Source organism: Procambarus clarkii, chromosome 14, assembly GCF_040958095.1.
Source record: "Procambarus clarkii isolate CNS0578487 chromosome 14, FALCON_Pclarkii_2.0, whole genome shotgun sequence".
Taxonomy (NCBI): Eukaryota; Metazoa; Arthropoda; class Malacostraca; order Decapoda; family Cambaridae; genus Procambarus; species Procambarus clarkii.
The window spans coordinates 41872431-41893264 of NC_091163.1; the positions used below are offsets into that span (position 1 = coordinate 41872431).

At 47.1% G+C, this 20834-nt stretch overlaps 1 protein-coding gene across 2 annotated transcripts in view; it reads right to left on the bottom strand.

The window, feature by feature from the left end:
* dlt (codanin-1 like protein dlt) overlaps positions 1-20834 on the bottom strand; it is a 150464-nt gene that overhangs the window by 12858 nt on the left and 116772 nt on the right. For both annotated transcript variants that reach the window (XM_069324547.1, XM_069324548.1), the window contains 3 exons: positions 19802-19935; positions 13218-13395; positions 1107-1390 (listed from right to left, as the gene is read on the bottom strand). In XM_069324547.1, the coding sequence (XP_069180648.1) occupies positions 1107-1390; positions 13218-13395; positions 19802-19935 (596 nt within the window). The remainder of the gene's footprint in view (positions 1-1106; positions 1391-13217; positions 13396-19801; positions 19936-20834) is intronic.

Consider the following 20834-nt stretch of genomic DNA (forward strand, 5'->3'; position numbering starts at 1 on the left):
AGCCACACCAAAGACCCACAAGGTTTGCCAGGGCATGACAGTAAGGATCAAGCAGGACACCCAGGCACTAGGGACACTCACTGAAAGAATCGACACTGAACACAGCCTTCAGGATAAACACGGCTACAAAGGGCATCAGGGGTGTGGTGTATGTACAAGCATGTAAGCCCTAGTGCACCCCTTCTCCCTCAGTCAACAAACTCCCCAGCATTCCCTCCCCCCCCAACCTCAGAGCCTCACAGAAGAGCCAATGACCCTTGCACTCCTCAGGAAGAGGCACCCTACACTGTACGGGTAGAACTCCCACACCCCACCATTGAAGTCACCCTGTCATGGCAGAGGCATCATTAGACAAGTGCTTAGGGAAGGGCTGCCCTAGGCACATGCCAATAAAATTGAACAGTTACTACAGTCCACACAGCTAGTGAGGCTTGTAAACACACACATGTGAAGCAAAAATCTTGGATTACACAATGGGGTTCCCCACGGGACAGACTCCAAAGGATGGCAAACACTTATCTGGAATTAGAGAGCAGAGAGGCTTGGTGACTCAAGTAGCAGTCCATACAGGTACAACAATGTGCAAAGGACTGAATAGTGTTGACATGGGAGCCAACAGCACCCGGGGTGCTGCTACCTGGCCATTCCCAGCTGTAACTAAAACCAACTACTAGGTCGATTCTAAGACGTTTGCAGTCATATGCTGCTTCATTTCTCCTTGCTGCAAACCTTGTAGTTGTCTGTTTTGCTTTGCTTACTTTCTGAACGTATCCTTTGGTGAGCGTGATTATAGAGCGTCTCCTGTGCCCTGCACTTCTGCAAGAGGGCCAGGTTCTGGCAGCAGTCTCTGGTAGCCTATTGAAGACTCCTGGGGCTGATACGACTCATGTTTGGATCCATTTCCAAGGGGCTAACTTGAGGGACCCACCATTCATTCCTCTGGAAATGCTTGGTCTTCACTTCTACAGCACATTCTCAAGTTAAGCAGTCACTTCAATAGAAAATTCATATTCACTCCTAACCACCAGGGAAAGGTGACATTCTGAAGGAAAGCTACATGTTGTGTTTCTAGGTCAAGACATACAAAAACTGAGATGATGTATTACCTGTGGCCAATTGTGTCTCAGAAGAGCAACACATTGATCCAGGACACTTGCAGGAGACAGAAGCTCACTAGATATCAGCAAAGAGATGAATTCTTCCATCCGCCCCCAGGCTAATTTCTGGTGGTTGGCCCGAGGGTTCTGAGCAACTAGCATGACTGTACGGGGACACAGGACAGAAGCCAGGCATCCTGGCTTCGGTATCACGCCCTTCTCTTTCAATGGCCTCCATAAAGACACGAACATCTTCTGAATCTCTGACTTCATCAGTTTGGGAACACAAGCAGCTGCAAAGTTGTCAACAGATTAGTACAAATAAAATATATAAGTTACATAGGAAGTACCACCTCTTGCTGCAAGTAGGGGACCCTTAGACTTGGAGAAAAGGACACACAATGCATTACAGAGGATTTTTAGGTCCCCCTCCAATACCCTTTCTATGTTCTTTTATTCTTCTACCCCCTATATATTTTAATCAAAACATCTAAATGAGAGCAGAGACGAAGAAGAAATCAATTTTTTTTTCTGGAAGGTGACAGGGGTTATCTTGAGGTTATCTTGAGTTGATTTCGGGGCTTTAGTGTCCCCGCGGCCCGGTCCTTGACCAGGCCTCCACCCCCAGGAAGCAGCCCGTGACAGCTGACTAACACCCAGGTACCTATTTACTGCTAGGTAACAGGGGCATTTAGGGTGAAAGAAACTTTGCCCATTTGTTTCTGCCTCGTGCGGGAATCAAACCCGCGCCACAGAATTACGAGTCCTGCGCGCTATCCACCAGGCTACGAGGCCACCCGAGGGGTAGGCAAGGCTGTCAAATGATACAAAAAGGCAAACCAACAAAACCAAAAGAGAAAGTGGGAGAAAAGAACAAGGGGAGAGGGAGCGAGTTCTTGAAATTTGTATAACGCTAAACAAATGGAGTTAGATAAAAAAATACTTGAGCTAAATGATGTAATGTGGTGGCAGATGCCAGACATTGTTGCACTCACAGAGACAAAACTCTAAGATGATACAGTGTTTCATACAGTACTTTTATATTGAGGTTGTATTCCTAAGGGGCTACTCAATTTGGAGACGGGACAGAAAAATTAGGAAAGATGGAGGCATTGACGTACTGGTGAAAGAACACCTAAAATGTAAAGGAAATACCCTGTAGTGATTTCCAAGCTACGAGAAGTTGGCATAATAGCACTGGAGATTTGCAATCAGGATGATAAAACTGATAATCATAAATGCACACCGTCCACACCACCATGCAACACAGGGACAAAGAAGGTGCTGGATAATAAATGAGAGGACCTCATAATAATGAGAAAGATTATAGTAAGAGCGGATAGAGATCACGACTGTTGGTAGTCGGCGACTTCAACTTTAAATCCATAGAATGGGTTTAATATTAATGTAATAATTACATTCAATGCTGGTTTTCTGTGGGGAGCCCCATCAGCTAACTGAAGCTAACTATCCAAAGATAGGTAAAAGGACGGACTTACCCGGGAGGCGGCAGCATCACAGGTCTCAAGACGAAGAAGAGACAGACGACCAAGACGGGCGTCCCAAAGCTACACACAGCCGGGAGGGAAACAGAAAGTTCACTAGATACCTGGCGGCCAGGACCTTGTTCGACCTCCAAAACCCCTGCACCCGAATGTCTACCAAGACATGTTACTAAAAACCGCTGCGAGAGCAGCATTCTTCCGAATGTCATGTACAAGGGTAGACCGCAGGCTGGCTGAACTTTGACATGATGACACTGCAGACAACCTGAGAGACATGGGCCCCTGGAACAGGAAACCAGGGAAACTGGATCCACCCTAAGAGTGTCCACCATCACAGAACCAGTGGCCCGCAGGTAGTGGCGTAAAGCCAGCACCGGACAGAACACATGATGCACCAGACCAACCAAGTATCCACAACCAATGGACCCCTCTGGAAGCCAGTCGTTTCATTCTTTGTCAGAAAAAAAGTAAAAGGCTGCAAACAAAACGATCACCTGGACCAAACGAACTGAACCCGCGGAGGAGAGCCTGAACCTCCCCAACCCGCCCCCCCAGAGGCCAAAGCACACAAAAACAAGGCCTTTCAAAAGAAATCCCTTATTGAAGGGGCCACAACAATGCGAGAAGAAGAAAGAAAAGAAAGAACATGGTCTAAAGACCAAGAAGGCTCGGGCGGCACATGAGCAGGCCAGATGTGAAAAATGCATGAGAAAGCTTGTGGAACGGATCGGAAGCAACATCCACCCTGAATGCAAGCTGGAGCGGCTCTGCCAGTGCCGCGCAATATGAAGCAACAGTATTAGGCAAGATAGGCCGATCCAGAAAAATCCAAGAGAGATTAGAGGACAAAACAACCTAGTCCAAAACTGACAAAATCATCCTAAGAGAAAAAGTGACAAAGACCGCCAAGAAACTTCATACTGTTGCTGTGAAGAAGACCTCAGGTGGGACACAATCAAATACGCCACCTGATCACCATATAAATGGCAATACACACGCGTCAGAAAGACCAGACGCGTAGTGTGGAACAGTAAGGCAAACCAGCGAGGTACCTCACTGGCTCGATCTGCTGAAAGAGGCGGAGCCACGGAAAAACGCCTCAGTATGGACACCAAGCAGGCAGTACCTGAAACCAAGGCTGGGCCAGCTACCATTGAGCCAGGAGAAGAACCCTTTCCCAATAGGATTCTAAGTGAGCTAGGACCTGGAGCAACAGCTGGCCCATAGGAAACAGGTTCAGGAACTCCCCACTTCGACCAGTCCTGCCGAAAAACATCTACCGTGACGACCTTGCAGTTGGGAAACTGCGCCACGTGCAATAGGAGACACCGAGACCATGCTGACGTGAAGATGTCCACCTCCTGGCGCCTGTACGTCCGGCAAAGCCAAAGGAAGGAGGTAGCGTCGACCGTCCACTCTGTGAAAAGAGGAATGAAGTGCAACAGACCGTCTGCCAGAACAGTAGACACTCCCTGAATGTGAACAGCACATAAAGCTAAACCCCAAGAACTTGGCAGAAGTGCCACCCAAAGCAATTAGTGCCAAAGAGTCACAGACCGAGGGGACCCCACGCAGTTTAGACAATGAACCACAAAGGAGCAGTCTCAATGGAGCCAGATCACCGAGCTTCGAGGAAGCCGAATCCAGCGTAGCGGCTGCCACACTGCCGCAAACTCCTGTGAGCCTGACGTAAGGACAGCACCCAACGGCCCTGGTCAGACTGGTAAGCACTGATCACAAAGCCCCAACCGAGAGATGAAGCGTCCATGAACACATCGAGCAGGGAAGAGGAAGCCAGTGACGCAGCAACCGATGCAAAGACACTGGTTATCGAACCCAGCGATCGCAAGAGCGGCGAAAGAGGTTGCTCGGAAGATACCAGAACAGCCTCCGAAGTCATACCCTGCCCAACAAATAAACCACCAGAACAAAGTTCAGGTTCCCTCACAGCTGCGCGAGCAACTGCCAAGTGACTCTTTTACCCCTAAAAAAACAGCCAAAGGCAGGACTGCAATCGGAGCAGAGCTGTAGAAGTGAGAGAAAGGGACGCAGTCCAAGAATCCCATACTAGGCCCAGCCAGGTTCGAACCTGGGACGAAACCAACTGGGACTTCTGGCAGTTTACCAGGAACCCGAACCCGGCAAGTTGGTAAAGAACCAGATCCCTGGCTAGCAGACAAGCAGACCAGCAGGGAGCCCACACCAACCAGTCATCAAGATAGGCCAAAACCCAAATACCTAGCAGACACAGATGGGCCACCACGACCCGAGTTTAGCGCGTGAAAATGCGAGGTGCCAGATTCAAGCTGAACAGAAGACAACAAAAGCAGTCAGCTTGTCACCCACCTTGAATCACAATTAATACCTGAACCCCAGTTGAATCGGGACTTGCCAAAAAGCGTCCAGGAGGTCCAGGGAAATCATCCAAGTGCCCTGCTTGAGAACGAGCTGGACCTGGGACAATGTGATCATCCGAAAAGAAGGACATGGAATCAACCGATTCGGATGAGACATGTCAAGAATGTACACGAGATTCGCACAGTCCCGTTTTGGAACTGGAAACAAGCGGGAAACCCACTTGAGAGATCGTTTTGACCATGCCCAAGTGAACCCACTTCAAAATGACCTGATAGAGGGACGGAGAAGAAGCCTGCCCCCCACCCCCCTCACCCCATGAACCAACCAACCAACCCCCTAATGGGGAAAAAGGCCACCCAATGCCACCAAAGGCCTGAAGAGATGACCCGAAAAGCCCACGAATCGCGGGACCAAAAGCAGGCATAAAGAGCGAGCCTCCACCCCAAAGAGCCAGTCGGCCCTTTTGCAGGTCACCCGCCAATGGGGCGAAGGTCAAGGTCAATTGCACCCCGTCAAGAGTGGTAAGGGCTGATGCGAACCCCAAGAAGCCAACCACCGCACAGTGCAAACACCGCGCTGATTACACGACGTAGGCCCCGGGGAACACACTGACTCAGAAATTGACACCAAAGGCCTACCCCAACCACAGGCCTGAGCCCAGGCACGACCCAAACAAGAGGACCGGGAACGACCCCCCCCCCCCACCTCCCAGAGCACCAACAAGTTCGAAATAGAACAGCAACTGACCAAAGACACCGACAGAAACTGGGCAACGGCATCCTCTGCAAACAGAGGACAGAATGGCGAATTAGATCAAACCAGGGCCCAAGCCGAATCCAAAGACACAGCCAGCACGGCTTGCCGACAAGCGAGGCAAGAGGAGAAAAAAAATAGAAACCGCCTCTTGGAGAATCAGCTTCAGCAAGGCAAACGACGCCACAGAAGCCAAAACCAAAAACCCCAGCTGAAGGACCCTCACTCAACGCCCCCACATACTCCGAAAGAATCCAAAAACAGCTCCGGAAGACTGATGAAGCGCTAGACCGAAGCTAAATGACAGCATGTCCGAAGGTCTCAGCCGCCAAGGCAGCCAAAAAGTGGGAACCTGAGCATGCAACTGCATCACACCCACATCACAAGGAAGTGGAGGGGCAAAGAGGCACTCATTGAGGACCTCGAGCAATTCCCCCCCCCCCCAAGAATACCTGCATCACTAAATAAACCTCCCGCCACTCAAACGTGCGGGTACGACAAAAGCCACGCCAAGCCCCAAGAGATAAAAAGGAGCAGTCTGCCAGCCAGGAAGACTCATGAACCTCATAATGCACCCAATATGGGGAAGAACCACCAAACTCAAACGAAGCCAGATCCATCACAGAGGCGTAAACTGAGTCTCGCGAGAGGTACATACCAAGGGCCTCTCGAACCTCCCCAGGAGAAATCCAAGAGGAAGGAAACCTCCGAAAGGACGAATCCAAGGAACCCAAAGGCACCTGAAAATGAACAGGGAGGGGGGGGGGGGGGGTGAGCCACACCTAACTCGAATTCATAAAGGGAATGAGGGTACGAAAAACCCCACTCCCATGCAGCAACAATCCCTGCCCAGAAGGAACAAGGGCCCAAGAAGGAAAAAGAAAAGCCCAAGCACTACAATCCGGGACTCGCAGGAGGTAAGCCGCAATGGCCCTCGCACCTCCCTGGGCAGGATGTGGGAAGCAGAAAACCTCCAGAAAAAGGGAACTGAGAAACCTAAGGGAACCCGGAACCGAACCCAGGGAGGATCCAAATTCATATCAAACTCGTACAGAGAGGGGGGGAGGGTAGGAAAACCTCTCCCCCTTTAACAACAAGCCCCACATTGCAGGTACCAACACCCAAGCAGGGTCAAATGTGGACCAAGCCCCCCCCCACCCCCAAAGTCAATGCCTCCCCAGCCCCGGGATCCTCCACATCAGGGCAGAGCCGTCCTCCATACCCTCTGCCTCTAGAGGAAAGACAGAATCCACCGGAAACACAGGAAAGAAGGGGGTCCACTGGCACGACCCGGAAGCCCCGGCAGGAGGAAGAGGCTCAAAAGACCCTCGCTGCCGATCCAGAAGGGCCAGTCCCCGAAGCCACCCGAGTCTCAACATCAAAATAGCCCTGCCCCGACTCTGAAACCTTTAGATGTTTGGGAACCAGGAGAAGGGAGAAGGGGAGGACGCAGGATAAACCACAGCAGGGAAGGACCAGTGGGGTGCGGACGAAACCAAAGTCGAGGTGACTAACGCCCCAAGTCCGGCTCCTTATAACCAAAGCGGGGCAGCCTCGGGGAATCCGGAAAGGCAATCAACCTAGCGCGTTGCAGCAACCTAAACCTCGCGTGCAACGCTGAAGCTGCCTGCACCTGAATATCCATAGCAGTGGACTGGGTGAACTGGAGTACATGCAAGGAACAAAGCTTGCAGGATTCTGGGTCAAAGGTGTCATTGACCCAACAGGCAGCATGGCAGAGGCAAAAATGGTATCACCCGAGACAAACGGGATAGAGCAACCTTTAAACTCGCACAAAGGGAGATGGGACTCTGAGGACTCATCCATTGGACCAATGAGCCCCAATGGGGGTTTCCAGGTCCCTTAGGCTGACTGCTAAGTGAAGTCCAGGCAAGGTATTGCTAACCGATTACCCCAGAACTACCAAACAAATATAATGTTGAGCCTCTGCGACGTATGCAACCATGGGAAAACTAGAGGAGAGCCACCCATATAATACAAGTGGTCCTATAACAACATCAAGCAGACCCACATCAGGCAAAACAAAACAAAAGAAAATAAACGCCCCCGCAAAAGCACAACGTCTACAGGAGGAACAAAACCGGCTGCTATGCATATTATAAAACAGTTACACAGTACCTTGCCTCCCCCCTCCCCTTGCCAGCGATGATATTATCTCCTACCCAAGGCCAAACAGGGATAGGAAAAAACCCTAGCTGACCCCAAGGGCGGGTAATCACCAAGCAGCAAAAGACCCCAGTGGAGGCAGTTCCCGAACAGTTTGTGGAAGGTAGCCCCAAAGTCTTACAGGGCACCTACGGAAGGTGACACTAGGCACATGCAGTCCCAGTACATCTGGAATTACACCTGTCTCGCTGCCACACCGCACTGCAACACCATAAGGCACAGCACTGATCAAGGATTGGAGCCAAAGTCAATTACCTGCCACCCAAAACAACAGCCACAGAACTGAGGTTGGGTAGCCGGCGCAGGGGGGGGGGGGGGGGGGTCTGGGGCTCCGCCTTCCTCCTCCCGGGGACGGGGGGAGCTGCACAGTCAGCAGCTGTGGTGACATGATGCTTGCTTGTTTGTTTTCGGATGGGAGTTCTGCCTGCTCGATCAGCTCTTTAGGTTTGCAAATTTTAACCAGCTGTAGTTTATTTTGGGATTCCTACCTTTCTCGGTGCCTGACCTAGTAGACAGCAGACACTGCTTCCAACTACATGCGGTATCTATAGGCCATTTTTCCTTGTGCCTCTCTGAGGGGCCAGATTCTGTTTCATGGTCCCCGGTAGGCTAAGAACACCATCGATTGACTGTTGCCATGGTCAAATAGACATATCAGCCCCGTATAGCCCCAGGGAGCCAAAGGGGCTCTCCACAGAAAGTTCCTTCTAGTATAGTTAAATTAAATTTTTGTACTATTTTCCCAGATCACGGGATAAATAATACCAACAAAATTCCGTAACTTACTTTGACCGTAGAAAAGCCCGGAAGTCTCGTGATGACATCACAACTCAAGAGCGTTCATCTAGCAGTGGTTCTGCTGAGCCAGCAGTGAGGCAGGAGTTGCCACCAAGATGCTGTTTACATATTTATTCCAATCTCTCTGATTGCTTTTCCCTCGTTTTTTGACAAATTTATACAATAAAATGTGTAGACCATCAGAATCCTCAAATATATTCATGTTACTAACATATGCACAACATAACACCACATGAGACCAGTAGGCATGGCAGGATGTGTATAATACCCCCGTTGAAAAGCAGAGGTGCAATAGGTACTCAGAGAACTATCAACATCGGAGGTCCAAGGCTGTTCAACACGCTTCCACTACACATAAGGGGCATAACTGTCCGGCCTCTCAGTGTTCAAGAAAGCACTCGACAAACACCTCCAAAGAATACCTGATCAACCAGGCTGTGATTCATACGTCAGACTGCGAGCAGCCTTGTTGACCCGACGACCAACTGGGCAGCCTGGTCGGAGACCGGGCTGCGGGGCTGTTGATCCTCGGAAGCTACACAACATAGCCACAAAAAATCAGCGTTGAATGTAATGAAACGCCATTTTCTGGGTGAGCCCCGGAGGCTCCCTGGAGCTTATCGGGCTAATGTATGTTATATTAGACCGGGACATTAGCTATGGAGTTCAGACCCACTAAGGACCAGTGCCAGAACCTGGCCCCTTCAGAGAGGTTTCAGGGAGCAATGGCCCTGGAAAACCCCCTTGTGGTTGGGGTTTTCCTTATCTGCCATCGACCGGGGTTCGGCACCCAGAAAGGTAGGCATAACAAAACAAACCCCACATGGTAAGATACAAACAAAAAAACAAACAGAGGTAGAAACTCCATACAATCCCAAGGAAACAAGCAAACAAGCAAACATCACACTTTACTGCCTCGCCGATCGTCCGCGCAGCCCTCCCCGCCCTGAGAGTGGGAAGGGGGGGCCCCTGACCTCACCGCGAAAGGGTCGGCGCCCCTTACGAGACCCAGAACCTGGCACAGAGCGAACACCGTGCCGACCAGACGAGGGAGGGTCCGAAGTAGGAGCCGAACCCGAACCTGACACCAGTGGCCTACCACGACGAGAGGAACCCCGAGCCCTGGCATGACCCTTCCGGGAAGATCCACCCCGGGACCCCCGGAAAACCAACAAGTCTGCCATCGGACGACAAGCCGACAACGTAGCCTGAATAAACTTCGCCACGGCCTACTCCTCAAACAGAAGATGACAAAAAGGCGAAGACCGCCTAAGACCCAGAGCCCAAGCAGATTCCACAGAGGAACCCAGCACCGCCTGCCGACATGCGAGACGGGAAGCATAAAACAGGGAAACCGCATCCTGCAAAATCGGCGTGAAAAGCCTCAACAAGGCAGCCGACGAACGCGCCGCCGAGGACAAGGCGCCGGACCCCAGGACGGACCCAAGCGTCCTCACATCCTCCACGAGCCAATCCGAGGACAGCTCCAGGAGGGAAAAGAACCGCAAGGCCGAAACCAAAAGGCCCCGGGCGCGCAAGTCCTCCACAAAGAGTGCCACCGAAAGGGTGGGAACCTGCACATGGAGCTGAATAACACCCACATCGCGGGGAAGGGCAGGGGCAAACAAGCACTCATTCAGGTACTCAAGCTCGCCCCCAGGAAAACCTGAAGCACCGTGGAAGCTTCCCGCCACTCCAGCGTGCGGGAACGACAGAAGGAATGCCAGAAATCCAGAGAAAACAAGGGGCAGTCCGCTAGCCAGGAAGACTCCGGAACCTCGTAACGGAGCCAGAAAGGGAACAAAGTCCCGAACCTGAACTCGGACGGATCCATTTCAGAGGCATAATCTGGGTCACGCAGAAGGTAACCTGCAAAAGTCGCCCACACCACGCCAGGTTGGATGTGATAAGCTGAAAACCTCCGGAAGGACGGAACCAACGTACCTGGGGAACACGGAACCGAACCCGGGGAGGGGTCGACACCAAATCCAACTCATACGCAGAGGGGGGGAAAAGAAAACCCCACTCCTTGTAACACTAAGCCCCGCTCAGAGGGAAGAAAAACCCAGGCGGGGTCCAGCGGGGCCCAAGGCCCCAAAGTCAGCCCCTCCCCAGCCTCGACCCTGGAAACACAAACCGAAACTGTCTCTATTTTCCGCTTGTTACAACTTGTAATAAAGTTGTTACATCTTGGCTTAACGTGTTTATGACGTATTAGAACGTTGTTACAACTTGCTATATTGGTTGTTATAACTGGTTAGGAGGTGTTAAAACTTGTTCGAACGTTGTACCAACGTAGTAGTTTTGGTGTGTGTTTGGCGGGGAGGTCCTTCACCACAGGACCCAGGGCCGAGTCCTTCCCCAAGCCCCGACCCCACAAGACAAGAACGGAGCAGCCGTAGAAGCTGGAAGAAAGGTGTCCCACTGGTCAGACCCAGAAGCTTCAGCCGGGAGACAAGACTCAAATGCCTCTGCCGCCCCCCCCCCCCCCCCGGAAGGGGCACCCCCCGAAGCTGCCCGAGTCTCGAGATCAAGTAACCCCGCGCCCCTACCAGTGCAAACAACCTCTTACCTGCAGGGAACAAGGGAGAACAGAACACCCAAGAGCCCAACAGGCGGCCGAAAAGGTAAAGCGAACCAGCAAAGGCAGACCCCGAGGAGCCTGTGGAAGGTGGCCCCAAGCCCCAAGGGCAGTACTTACAGGGCACCTAGGGAAGGCAGCCCTAGGCACATGCAGCCCGAGTACTGAAGATAACTCCTGGCTCTCGCACCCACAAAAACAAACACCACACGCAAAGCACAGTGCAGTAGCGACACCGGAGCCAGAGCACACGACCTTCGACTATAGCATCAGCCTCAAGAACTGAGGTGTGGGTAGCCGGCGTGGGGGGGTCTGGGGCTCCCCCTTCCCCCTCCCGGGGAGGGGGGAGCTGCGTAGACAGCGGCGTGGCGACGTGTGACGTCACACTAGTTTGCTTGTTTTCAGTTCGGGAGTTCTATCCATTAGTTCGGTTTTTGGTAGCAATTTTCACCAGAATAGGGGTTTGTTTTGGGGCGCTTACCTTTCTGGGTGCCTGTCCCGGTCGATGGCAGACATAGAATGCTTCCAACCACACAGGGGTTTCTATAGGCCATTGCTCCCCTTGCCTCTCTGAGGGGGCCCAATTCTGGCCGTGGTCTCCTGTAGGCCCAAGAACTCCATACACATGACTTATGCCAAAGTCTGACATTAGCATATCAACCTGGGAAAGCTCCGGGGAGCCGACGGGGCTCCCCCCCAGAAAATGTTATTTGCTTTGAACAATAAAACATTCTGTTTTTGCTGTTATTACACTTGAGGTTATCTTGAGATGATTTCGGGGCTTAGCGTCACCGCGGCCCGGTCCTCGACCAGGCCTTCTTTTTGTTACACACTCCCACGAAGCAGCCCATAACAGCTGTCTAACTCCCAGGTACCTATTTACTGCTAGGTGGCCAGGTACATCAGGGTGAAAGAAACTCTACCCATTTGTTTCCGCCTCCACCGGGGATCAAACCCGGAACCTCAGGACTACGAATCTGAAGTGCTGTCCACTCAGCTGTCAGGCCCCCAGGGAGACCTGTATATACACTGTTTACACACTTTATATACCTATATAAATTCCACAGAGAAATCACACTAAGGTGATGTAGCAATGAGAAAATCCATAGGAGCCATAATGAGGAATCAAACCTATGCTCTGTGTATTCCAAAGTAGATGCCTTGGACCACTAGGCCACAACATGGTCAAATGGATTGCAACCTGGGATTCTACCGAGTGCACAAGGGTTCCCAAGGATTCCACTGAAGCCAAACCAGGGTTACACACACACTACCTCTGCACACTGGCTCTGTCGTCCAAGAATTCTACCTCTTGACGCTTCGTCTTTTGATACACTACCGGAGGCGCCCTGAAGCTATCACATCGATTTAATGCCCTACTACTAGTAGTCATCAGTCGCTGAGTTCTACTGGCCTACTGTACACTACGAGCCAGAACCAGACCCCCCTCTACAGAGAGGCTAAGGAGCGATGGTGTATGAACACTTTACATTTACAGTTTATCATCTTTGCCACCCACATGGAAGCACTCAGAAAAATGAGCAAATAAAAACTACTGCATGATTTAAAACAAGACTGAAGCCTCAACATTGCCAAAGGAACTCCCAAACAATGAAAACAAAACGACAATTTCATGAAACTAGCCACCACCCAGCTAGTAGGGGGAGCCCCTCCCCCCACCCCTCATTTGTGGGTGGAGGGAGTTGGGCCCAGGTCAGCTCAGCCCCCCCCCCCACCATTCAGTTTTATACTGATGTCTGTGCATGTTTGGGTTGTTTAAACACTCCAGAGTACTACCGCAGGGTTTAACATTTTTAAGCATGGTTTCCTGTCCCATACAATGAGAAGTTACAACACTATCTCTAAATAAATTTTACTCTCAACTTTATGTTCTCTACATGTAAATATATATGTATAATAATTTAACAATATACATACCTACAGCTACAGCCAAGTCCACTGTAAGAATTTCAAACGCTCGAAAAACCGCTAGCGTTACATCTTGTCGTTTTGCAACAGTCCTGCGGACATCCTCCAATACTGTCCATATTTGTTGCTCACCAATTGTGTTCAATAAATGTGCTGCGGGTGTAATCGTTACAGTACGTACCATGTCCTGTGAGAAATTAACCAATGTTTGTAAATGGAATAAAAATAAGGAAATAGAATAGAGACAAGAGGCAGTCAGAAAGTAATAAAACATGTACAGAAGACACACAAAGGTGATATGATCGCATACATAATTGTAGCAGGAAGCAACAAAGTTGTTCAGGAGCAAATTTGAAATCCACAACTTGGAGAACAGGTGGTCACAGTGAGGATGGTGCTCTGCCATCTGAAACACCTTGACCAGTATCTTTACCTTGACCAGTACCTTTACCTTGACCAGTACCTTTACCTTGACCAGTACCTTTACCTTGACCAGTACCTTTACCTTGACCAGTACCTTTACCTTGACCAGTACCTTTACCTTGACCAGTACCTTTACCTTGACCAGTACCTTTACCTTGACCAGTACCTTTACCTTGACCAGTACATGTCGTGTATGATGATGTGTACTGGTCAGCGGAGCTTCTGCCTCATGCCTGTGGGGTTGGTACTTCAAGTCTCCTATTGCTCAAGTGAACCAAATGATTATTTTCCACGATAGTGTGGTTGACTATTTCAATGTCTCTGATTTATTTTTCTTTGTTTTATCAAGTAATATTATTCAATAGTATGCGAAAATAAGTACAGTATTAGCCATGATGAGGATTCGAACCTCCACACTGGATACTCTGAGGCATGCACACCCTAAACAACTCAACCATGACATGCTAAAAAAAAAAATGTAAACTGGGATGATAAAATGATAAAATAATTTTCTCATTGATACATCACGATAATGTGATTTCTTTGTGCATTTGAAGAGAAGTGTTGAAGGGAGATTATTCCTATTCTACTCCTAGAATTAAGGACCATGTTAGCCTATTGGACCAAGTTATCACAAGTCAAGCCTGGCCTCAGGCAGGGCTTGGGGAATAGAAGAACTCCCAGAACCCTCTCCAGGTGTGCTTCAGGTAAGGTCGTCTGGTGAGGGAGGAATGAAATCCAAGCACAGCATAGCACAACCCACTACCAGCAGAACGACATCACCTGACTGAGCAAAATGCTTCCAACACACATGGCTGTCACTAAATCCTAAATATCAATACTGTCATTATTTCACAAGTTTATTTATAAAAGAACATGAGGTCCTATATCATAATGTGTAGATGCACGTAACCCCGGCTGTGTGGTGCGAATATCTGCCTCCCGCGGTGATCATAACCAGCAATGTATTCACTGTTTATATATTTATGTATTTATTCATATATACAAAAGTTCTTATATTCTTGTACAGCCACTAGCATTCATAACACTTTGGGTAGGTCCTTGATCCTAACATTCCCCGGAATACGACCCGCCAAATCGTTTAACAACCATTGACTACTGGGTGAACAGAGGCTACAGTTAAGGTCTGGTCACTCCCTGGCCAGGATATGAACCCAGGCCACAGCATTCACGAAGTGCTGGGCTAATGTCTTACCACCGCATCACAGGGACTAAGCCACTCATATCTGAACCTTGTACATTGTCTATCAGTCAGACTCTTCTATGACACTATCCAAGCAAAATAGTTGCAGTTTTTATTTCGTTCATGATATGGTGGTGGTGCTGTGAACTGCTGCAGAATGCGCTACCTGTCGTCACCCTCTCAACAATGAAGCCCTCATTTCCAGGAGAGATGCCCACGATTTTTTTTTCCCCCCAAGATGGCACACGTTTACTGGAGGCCAGAGGAAGCTAACATTAGCCCCGTGTACATATGAGACTTTTAAATCTTACACAAATGGTGAAATTTGTAAGTAGTAAAATAATATAAATAACAAAAAGGCGAGTGAAAATAGCCGAGTTGGAAAAGTTTGTTTTTGTTCTAGAACAAAAACAAAGATGGCCGCCGCCACCACCACCACTGGGAATGTAGACACACCAACAGATGATTGTTTCAAAGGATTCTCACCACAAGATATAAGGAAAGGAGGTGTTCTTGGCAGGTTAGAGATAATTGAGGATATGCAAAAGAAGTATGAAGAAAAAGTGCTTAAATTGGAAGAGGACAATGGAGCTCTTAGGAGTGAGCTTTGCACTCTAAAAGGGAGTATGCTTCAACAAGGTAAGATTATTACTGCATTAACAGACAAGGTAACAAATCAGGAGGAGCAAATCAAGGAACTAGTGAAAGAAAATGAGGCATGGAAAGTGAAGTGTGGTGACTTTGAAGAAATAAACAAGAAAATAGACTCATATGGTGAACAACTCCAAGTGAGCCTAAGAGCTAACATAGAGTTAAGTAAGGATCTCCAACTGGAAACTTCACTGACAACTCACATAGAAGAGGTGAATAAAGAACTAGAAAAGTATAAAGAAGAAATAAAAGCGACATATGCTGAAGTTGTAAAAGAGAAAGAGACTATCAAAGAAGTGTGTTCCGAAGTCAAAACCAGAAATGACCAACAAGAAGCAGAAATTAGGCAAGCAATTAGGAAAGAACTGGTTACCAACAGTAAACTGGTACAAAACACTGCAGATAGAACTAAGTCCATAATAATTTTTGGATGTGTAGAGAAGGAAATTCCATCTAGGGTGGACCGAGCAGCAGAAGAGATGAAAATCATAGAGAAAATAGTCGGAATAGGAGAAGGCCTAAATTCAAAGGAGCATGTCAGTGATTTTACGAGGATAGGAAAATATGAGAAAGACAAGAACCTCCCCTTAAGGGTTACGTTTAATGGAGTGAAGTAAATGACAGAAGTGCTTCGGAATACCAGAAAATTACAATATGAAGAGGATGGCAAACTTTGGTCAATAAGACAAGACCTCTCAAAAGAGGACAGAGAAAAGCTGAAAGTGAACCTCATTGAAGCGAAACGTCTGAAAGGGGAATAGAAATGAAGAAGAGAGGAATTCTTTTTTCTACAAAGTGTCAGGGACTGGAAAGCTTGTGAAATGGTACATAAAGACAAAGCAACAAAATCATTAAAGGAAGGGGGTGTAAAGAACAAAGGGAAGGGGGCCATATTCCTGAAAATAGTATATACCAACATAGATGGAGTGAGATAAAAAATATTGGAGTTGAAGGATATAATTCAGCTCATAGTCCCAGATATTGTTGCATTCCCCCCAAGATGAAACTTGAAGAAAATATTTTAAATGAGGTCGTATTCCCAAGGGACTACTCAGTTTGGAGACGTGACAGGAAAACTAGGAAGGGGAAGGAGTGGCTGAGCTGGTGAAAGAACACCTGAAGGTAAGAGAATTAATGCTTGAAAATCCTCGAGATATTGACATAATGGCATTGCAGCTCCTGAATCAAGATAAGCTGATAATTTTAAATGCCTACAGCCCAATAGCAAGCAACACATGGACAAAGGAAGAACTGGATGACAAACGAGAGGGTCTCATAACGGTCATGAGAGAGATCATGGTAAGAGCTGACAAAGATAATTCCCGATTGTTGGTACTGAGAGACTTTAACTTTAAGGCAATAGACTGGGAGGCCAACGAGGCAAGAACAGAGGATATTTGGACAGGCAGATTTGTAAACCTCATCTTGGAGACATTCATGTATCAACACGTCAAGCAGGCCACAAGAATGAGGGAAGGGGATGTTTCGTCAGTACTGGAACTAGTATTCACCAGGAAAGAAGAAAAGGTAATTGACATCCAGTACCTTCCTCCCTTGGGAATGTGTGATCACGTCCTCTTGGACATTAAATACGTTATGCGATATAACCTAGCAGAGAATGGGGACAGTGAAACAGTTGTTAAACTCTATTTCAAGAGAAGACGCTATGGGGAACTTAGAAATTTTTTTGAGTATAATTGGACAGACTAGTTGCTAGGCAAGGAAGTAAATGAGATGTATGCCAAATCTGACACAATATATGATGAAGGCACAAGCATTCATACCAAAACAGACATGCAGACCTAGGAAACAGGGTTGGTTCAACAGAAATTGCGAGGGGGCCAGAGATCAAAAGATACAAGCATGGAATCATTACAGGAAGAGGCCAAACCCCCAAACATACCAATGATACAAAGATGCAAGAAACAACTACACGTCAGTAAGGAGAGAGGCAGAGAGGAACTTTGAGAACGGTATAGCAGACAAATCTAAACCAGATCCAGGCCTTTTCTATAAATTCATTAAAAGTAAGCTGCAGGTAAAGGATAATATTCAGAGGTTGAAAATGGGGGACAGATACACAGAAAATGAAAAGGAAATGTGTGAAACATTAAACGAACAGTTCCAAAGTGTGTTTGTACAAAATGAGAGCTTCAGAGAACCAGACAAAACAAGAATTCCAGAGAACAACATAGAGTATATAGAGATGTCTAGAGATGAAGTGGAAAATATGTTAAAGGAGCTAAGTAAGAACAAAGCAGTTGGTCCAGATGGAGTTTCACCATGGGTTCTGAGTGAATGTGCATCTGAGCTCAGCATTCCACTTCACCAGATCTTTTAGGCATCCCTGTATACAGGAATCGTAGCAGACGTGTGGAAAAAGACTAACATAGTTCCAATCTACAAAAGTGGAAGCAGGGAAGACCCCCTCAATTATAGACCTGTATCATTGACAAGTGTAATAGTGAAAATATTGGAAAAAATTATAAAAACTAAATGGGTAGAACATCTGGAGAGAAATGATGTAATATCAGACAGACAGTATGGTTTTCGATCTGGAAGATCCTGTGTATCGAATTTACTAAGTTTCTATGATCGGGCCACAGAGAGTTTACAGTTAAGAGATGGTTGGGTTGACTGCATCTATTTGGACCTAAAAAAGGCTTTCAACAGAGTTCCACATAAGAGGTTGTTCTGGAAACTGGAAAATATTGGAGGGGTGACAGATAAGCTTCTAACATGGATGAAAGATTTTCCGACGGATAGAAAAAATGAGGGCAGTAATGCAGTAATCAGAGGCAATGTATCGAACTGGAGAAATGTCACAAATGGAGTACCACAGGGTTCAGTTCTTGCACCAGTGATGTTCATTGTCTATATAAATGATCTACCAGTTGGTATACAGAATTATATGAACATGTTTGCTGATGATGCTAAGATAATAGGAAGGATAAGAAACTTAGATGATTGTCATGCCCTTCAAGATGACCTGGACAAAATAAGTATATGGAGCACCACCTGGCAAATGGAATTTAATGTGAATAAATGCCATGTTATAGAATGTGGAATAGGAGAACATAGACCCCACACAACCTATAAATTATGTGAGAAATCTTAAAAGAATTCTGATAAAGAAAGAGATCTAGGGGTGGTTCTAGATAGAAAACTATCACCTGAGGACCACATAAAGAATATTGTGCGAGGAGCCTATGCCACACTTTCTAACTTCAGAATTGCTTTTAAATACATGGATGGCGATATACTAAAGAAATTGTTCACGACTTTTATTAGGCCAAAGCTAGAATATGCAGCGATTGTGTTGTGCCCATATCTTAAGCAGCACATCAACAAACTGGAAAAGGTGCAAAGACATGCTACTAAATGGCTTCCAGAACTGAAGGGCAAGAGCTACGAGGAGAGGTTAGAGGCATTAAATATGCCAAAACTAGAAGACAGAAGAAAAAAAGGTGATATGATCACTACGTACAAAATATTAACAAGAATTGATAAAATCGATCGGGAAGATTTCCTGAGACCTGGAGCTTCAAGAACAAGAGGTCATAGATTTAAACTAGCTAAACACAGATGCCGAAGAAATATAAGAAAATTCACTTTTGCAAACAGAGTGGTAGACGGTTGGAACAAGTTAGGTGAGAAGGTGGTGGAGGCCAAGACCGTCAGTAGTTTCAAGGCGTTATATGACAAAGAATATTGGGAAGACAGGACACCACGAGCGTAGCTCTCATCCTGTAACTACACTTAGGTAATTACAATACTCTAAATCATCTCTATTTGACTTACATATTAGAAGTCAGATATGGTGCATGTGACCCATGTCTGACACTCACAGTACAAGGGTTAACAGTACAGTAAAACTAACCTGTCTCACGATGCTCTAAAAAATGTACACAATTTCTTTTTCACAAACAAAGCAGTAGTCCAATGTAATAAATTTGAATTGCAGTCCCCTTGGTGCAGTGGTAAAACACTCGCCCGGTGCTTTGTGAGCGCTTTGACCCGAGTTCATATCCTGGCCACGGAGGATTGACTGGGCACCAATCCTTAACTGTAGCCTCTGTTCACCCAGCAGTGAATGGGTACCTGGTTGTTAATTAAACAATTTTGCAGGTCGTATTCCGGGGAAAATTAGGATTAAGGACCTGCCCAAAATGCTATGCGTGCTAGTGGCTTTACAAGACTGTAAGAACTCTTTAATATATATGGTAAATAAAAATATACAACAAATAATGAGAGATTAGCTTATGCACATGTTATTATGGTGTAAAAGTTATCTAAGAGCCAGTAATCAGCTGACCTTGAGAGAAGTTAGGACTTGGGACGGTGCTGGTACCGTCTCGTCGTGCTCCACGGCAGGTGCTGGCAAGCACTCGTTGCAACTAACAGCCTTCTTGGGTATAATTCTTATTTGGCTTGGCTGATTTGTTGAAGCTGTTTGGAAGAGAAAAAGAAAACTACCTTAGCACATGGTTTGAGGTGTCCAGAAAATTTAAATCCAAATAATTGAAACATCACACCATGCAATATTTGTTTTTAATCAGGAATAAAACAACTCAATTTTAGTATGTATTTTAACACTTTCGCTGCTCGATCCTGCATATTCCATCACAAAAGCCAAATTATGAGAATGCGTGATGACGCAGTGTCGTTAATTAAATTTTTTTTTAAATTCCATTTATTGTCCAAATACTATGGGACTTATAAAATGAGTGCCAACATGTTCTCATTCTCTGTATACCCCACATGGCATTCTGATCCCACCATGGGCACCCACCCATGCTGGAGGCTCACTGTTCTCATGGCCCTGCTCATGGCCTTGCTCATGGCCTTGCTCATGGCCTTGCTCATGGCCTTGCTCATGGCCCTGCTCATGGCCCTGCTCATAGCCTTACTCGTGACAGCCACGGCCTAACCTTGAGTCAAAAAGTTTCCTCATTCTGGTTATTTTATCTTAGGTATTTGTTGTTACTAGCTTTATAAACACTGCAAATTGACTTCCAGATGGATACTGATCAAGAACAGAGCCAATCCATGACAAAAGCATTGAAAGAAACAGGTATGAGGGAAAAATTATTGAGTTTTTGTCGAAAGTATAGAAAGGCGAGACTTAAACTAGTACAGTACTCTATGTTCTTATATGCAAATATCCCTTTACAGCATTCTAAATGCACATACCCCAGTATATTTATTTAGAACAATGAAATACAGTATGGTGCTAACTAGTTCCATGGTTTGAGCTAGAGAGAGATTTCTCCGTTTATCATGGCAGATTTCAGTAAACCGTACACGAGCCAGTAAATTGAAGTTAGTAACCAAATTTATACCATTTT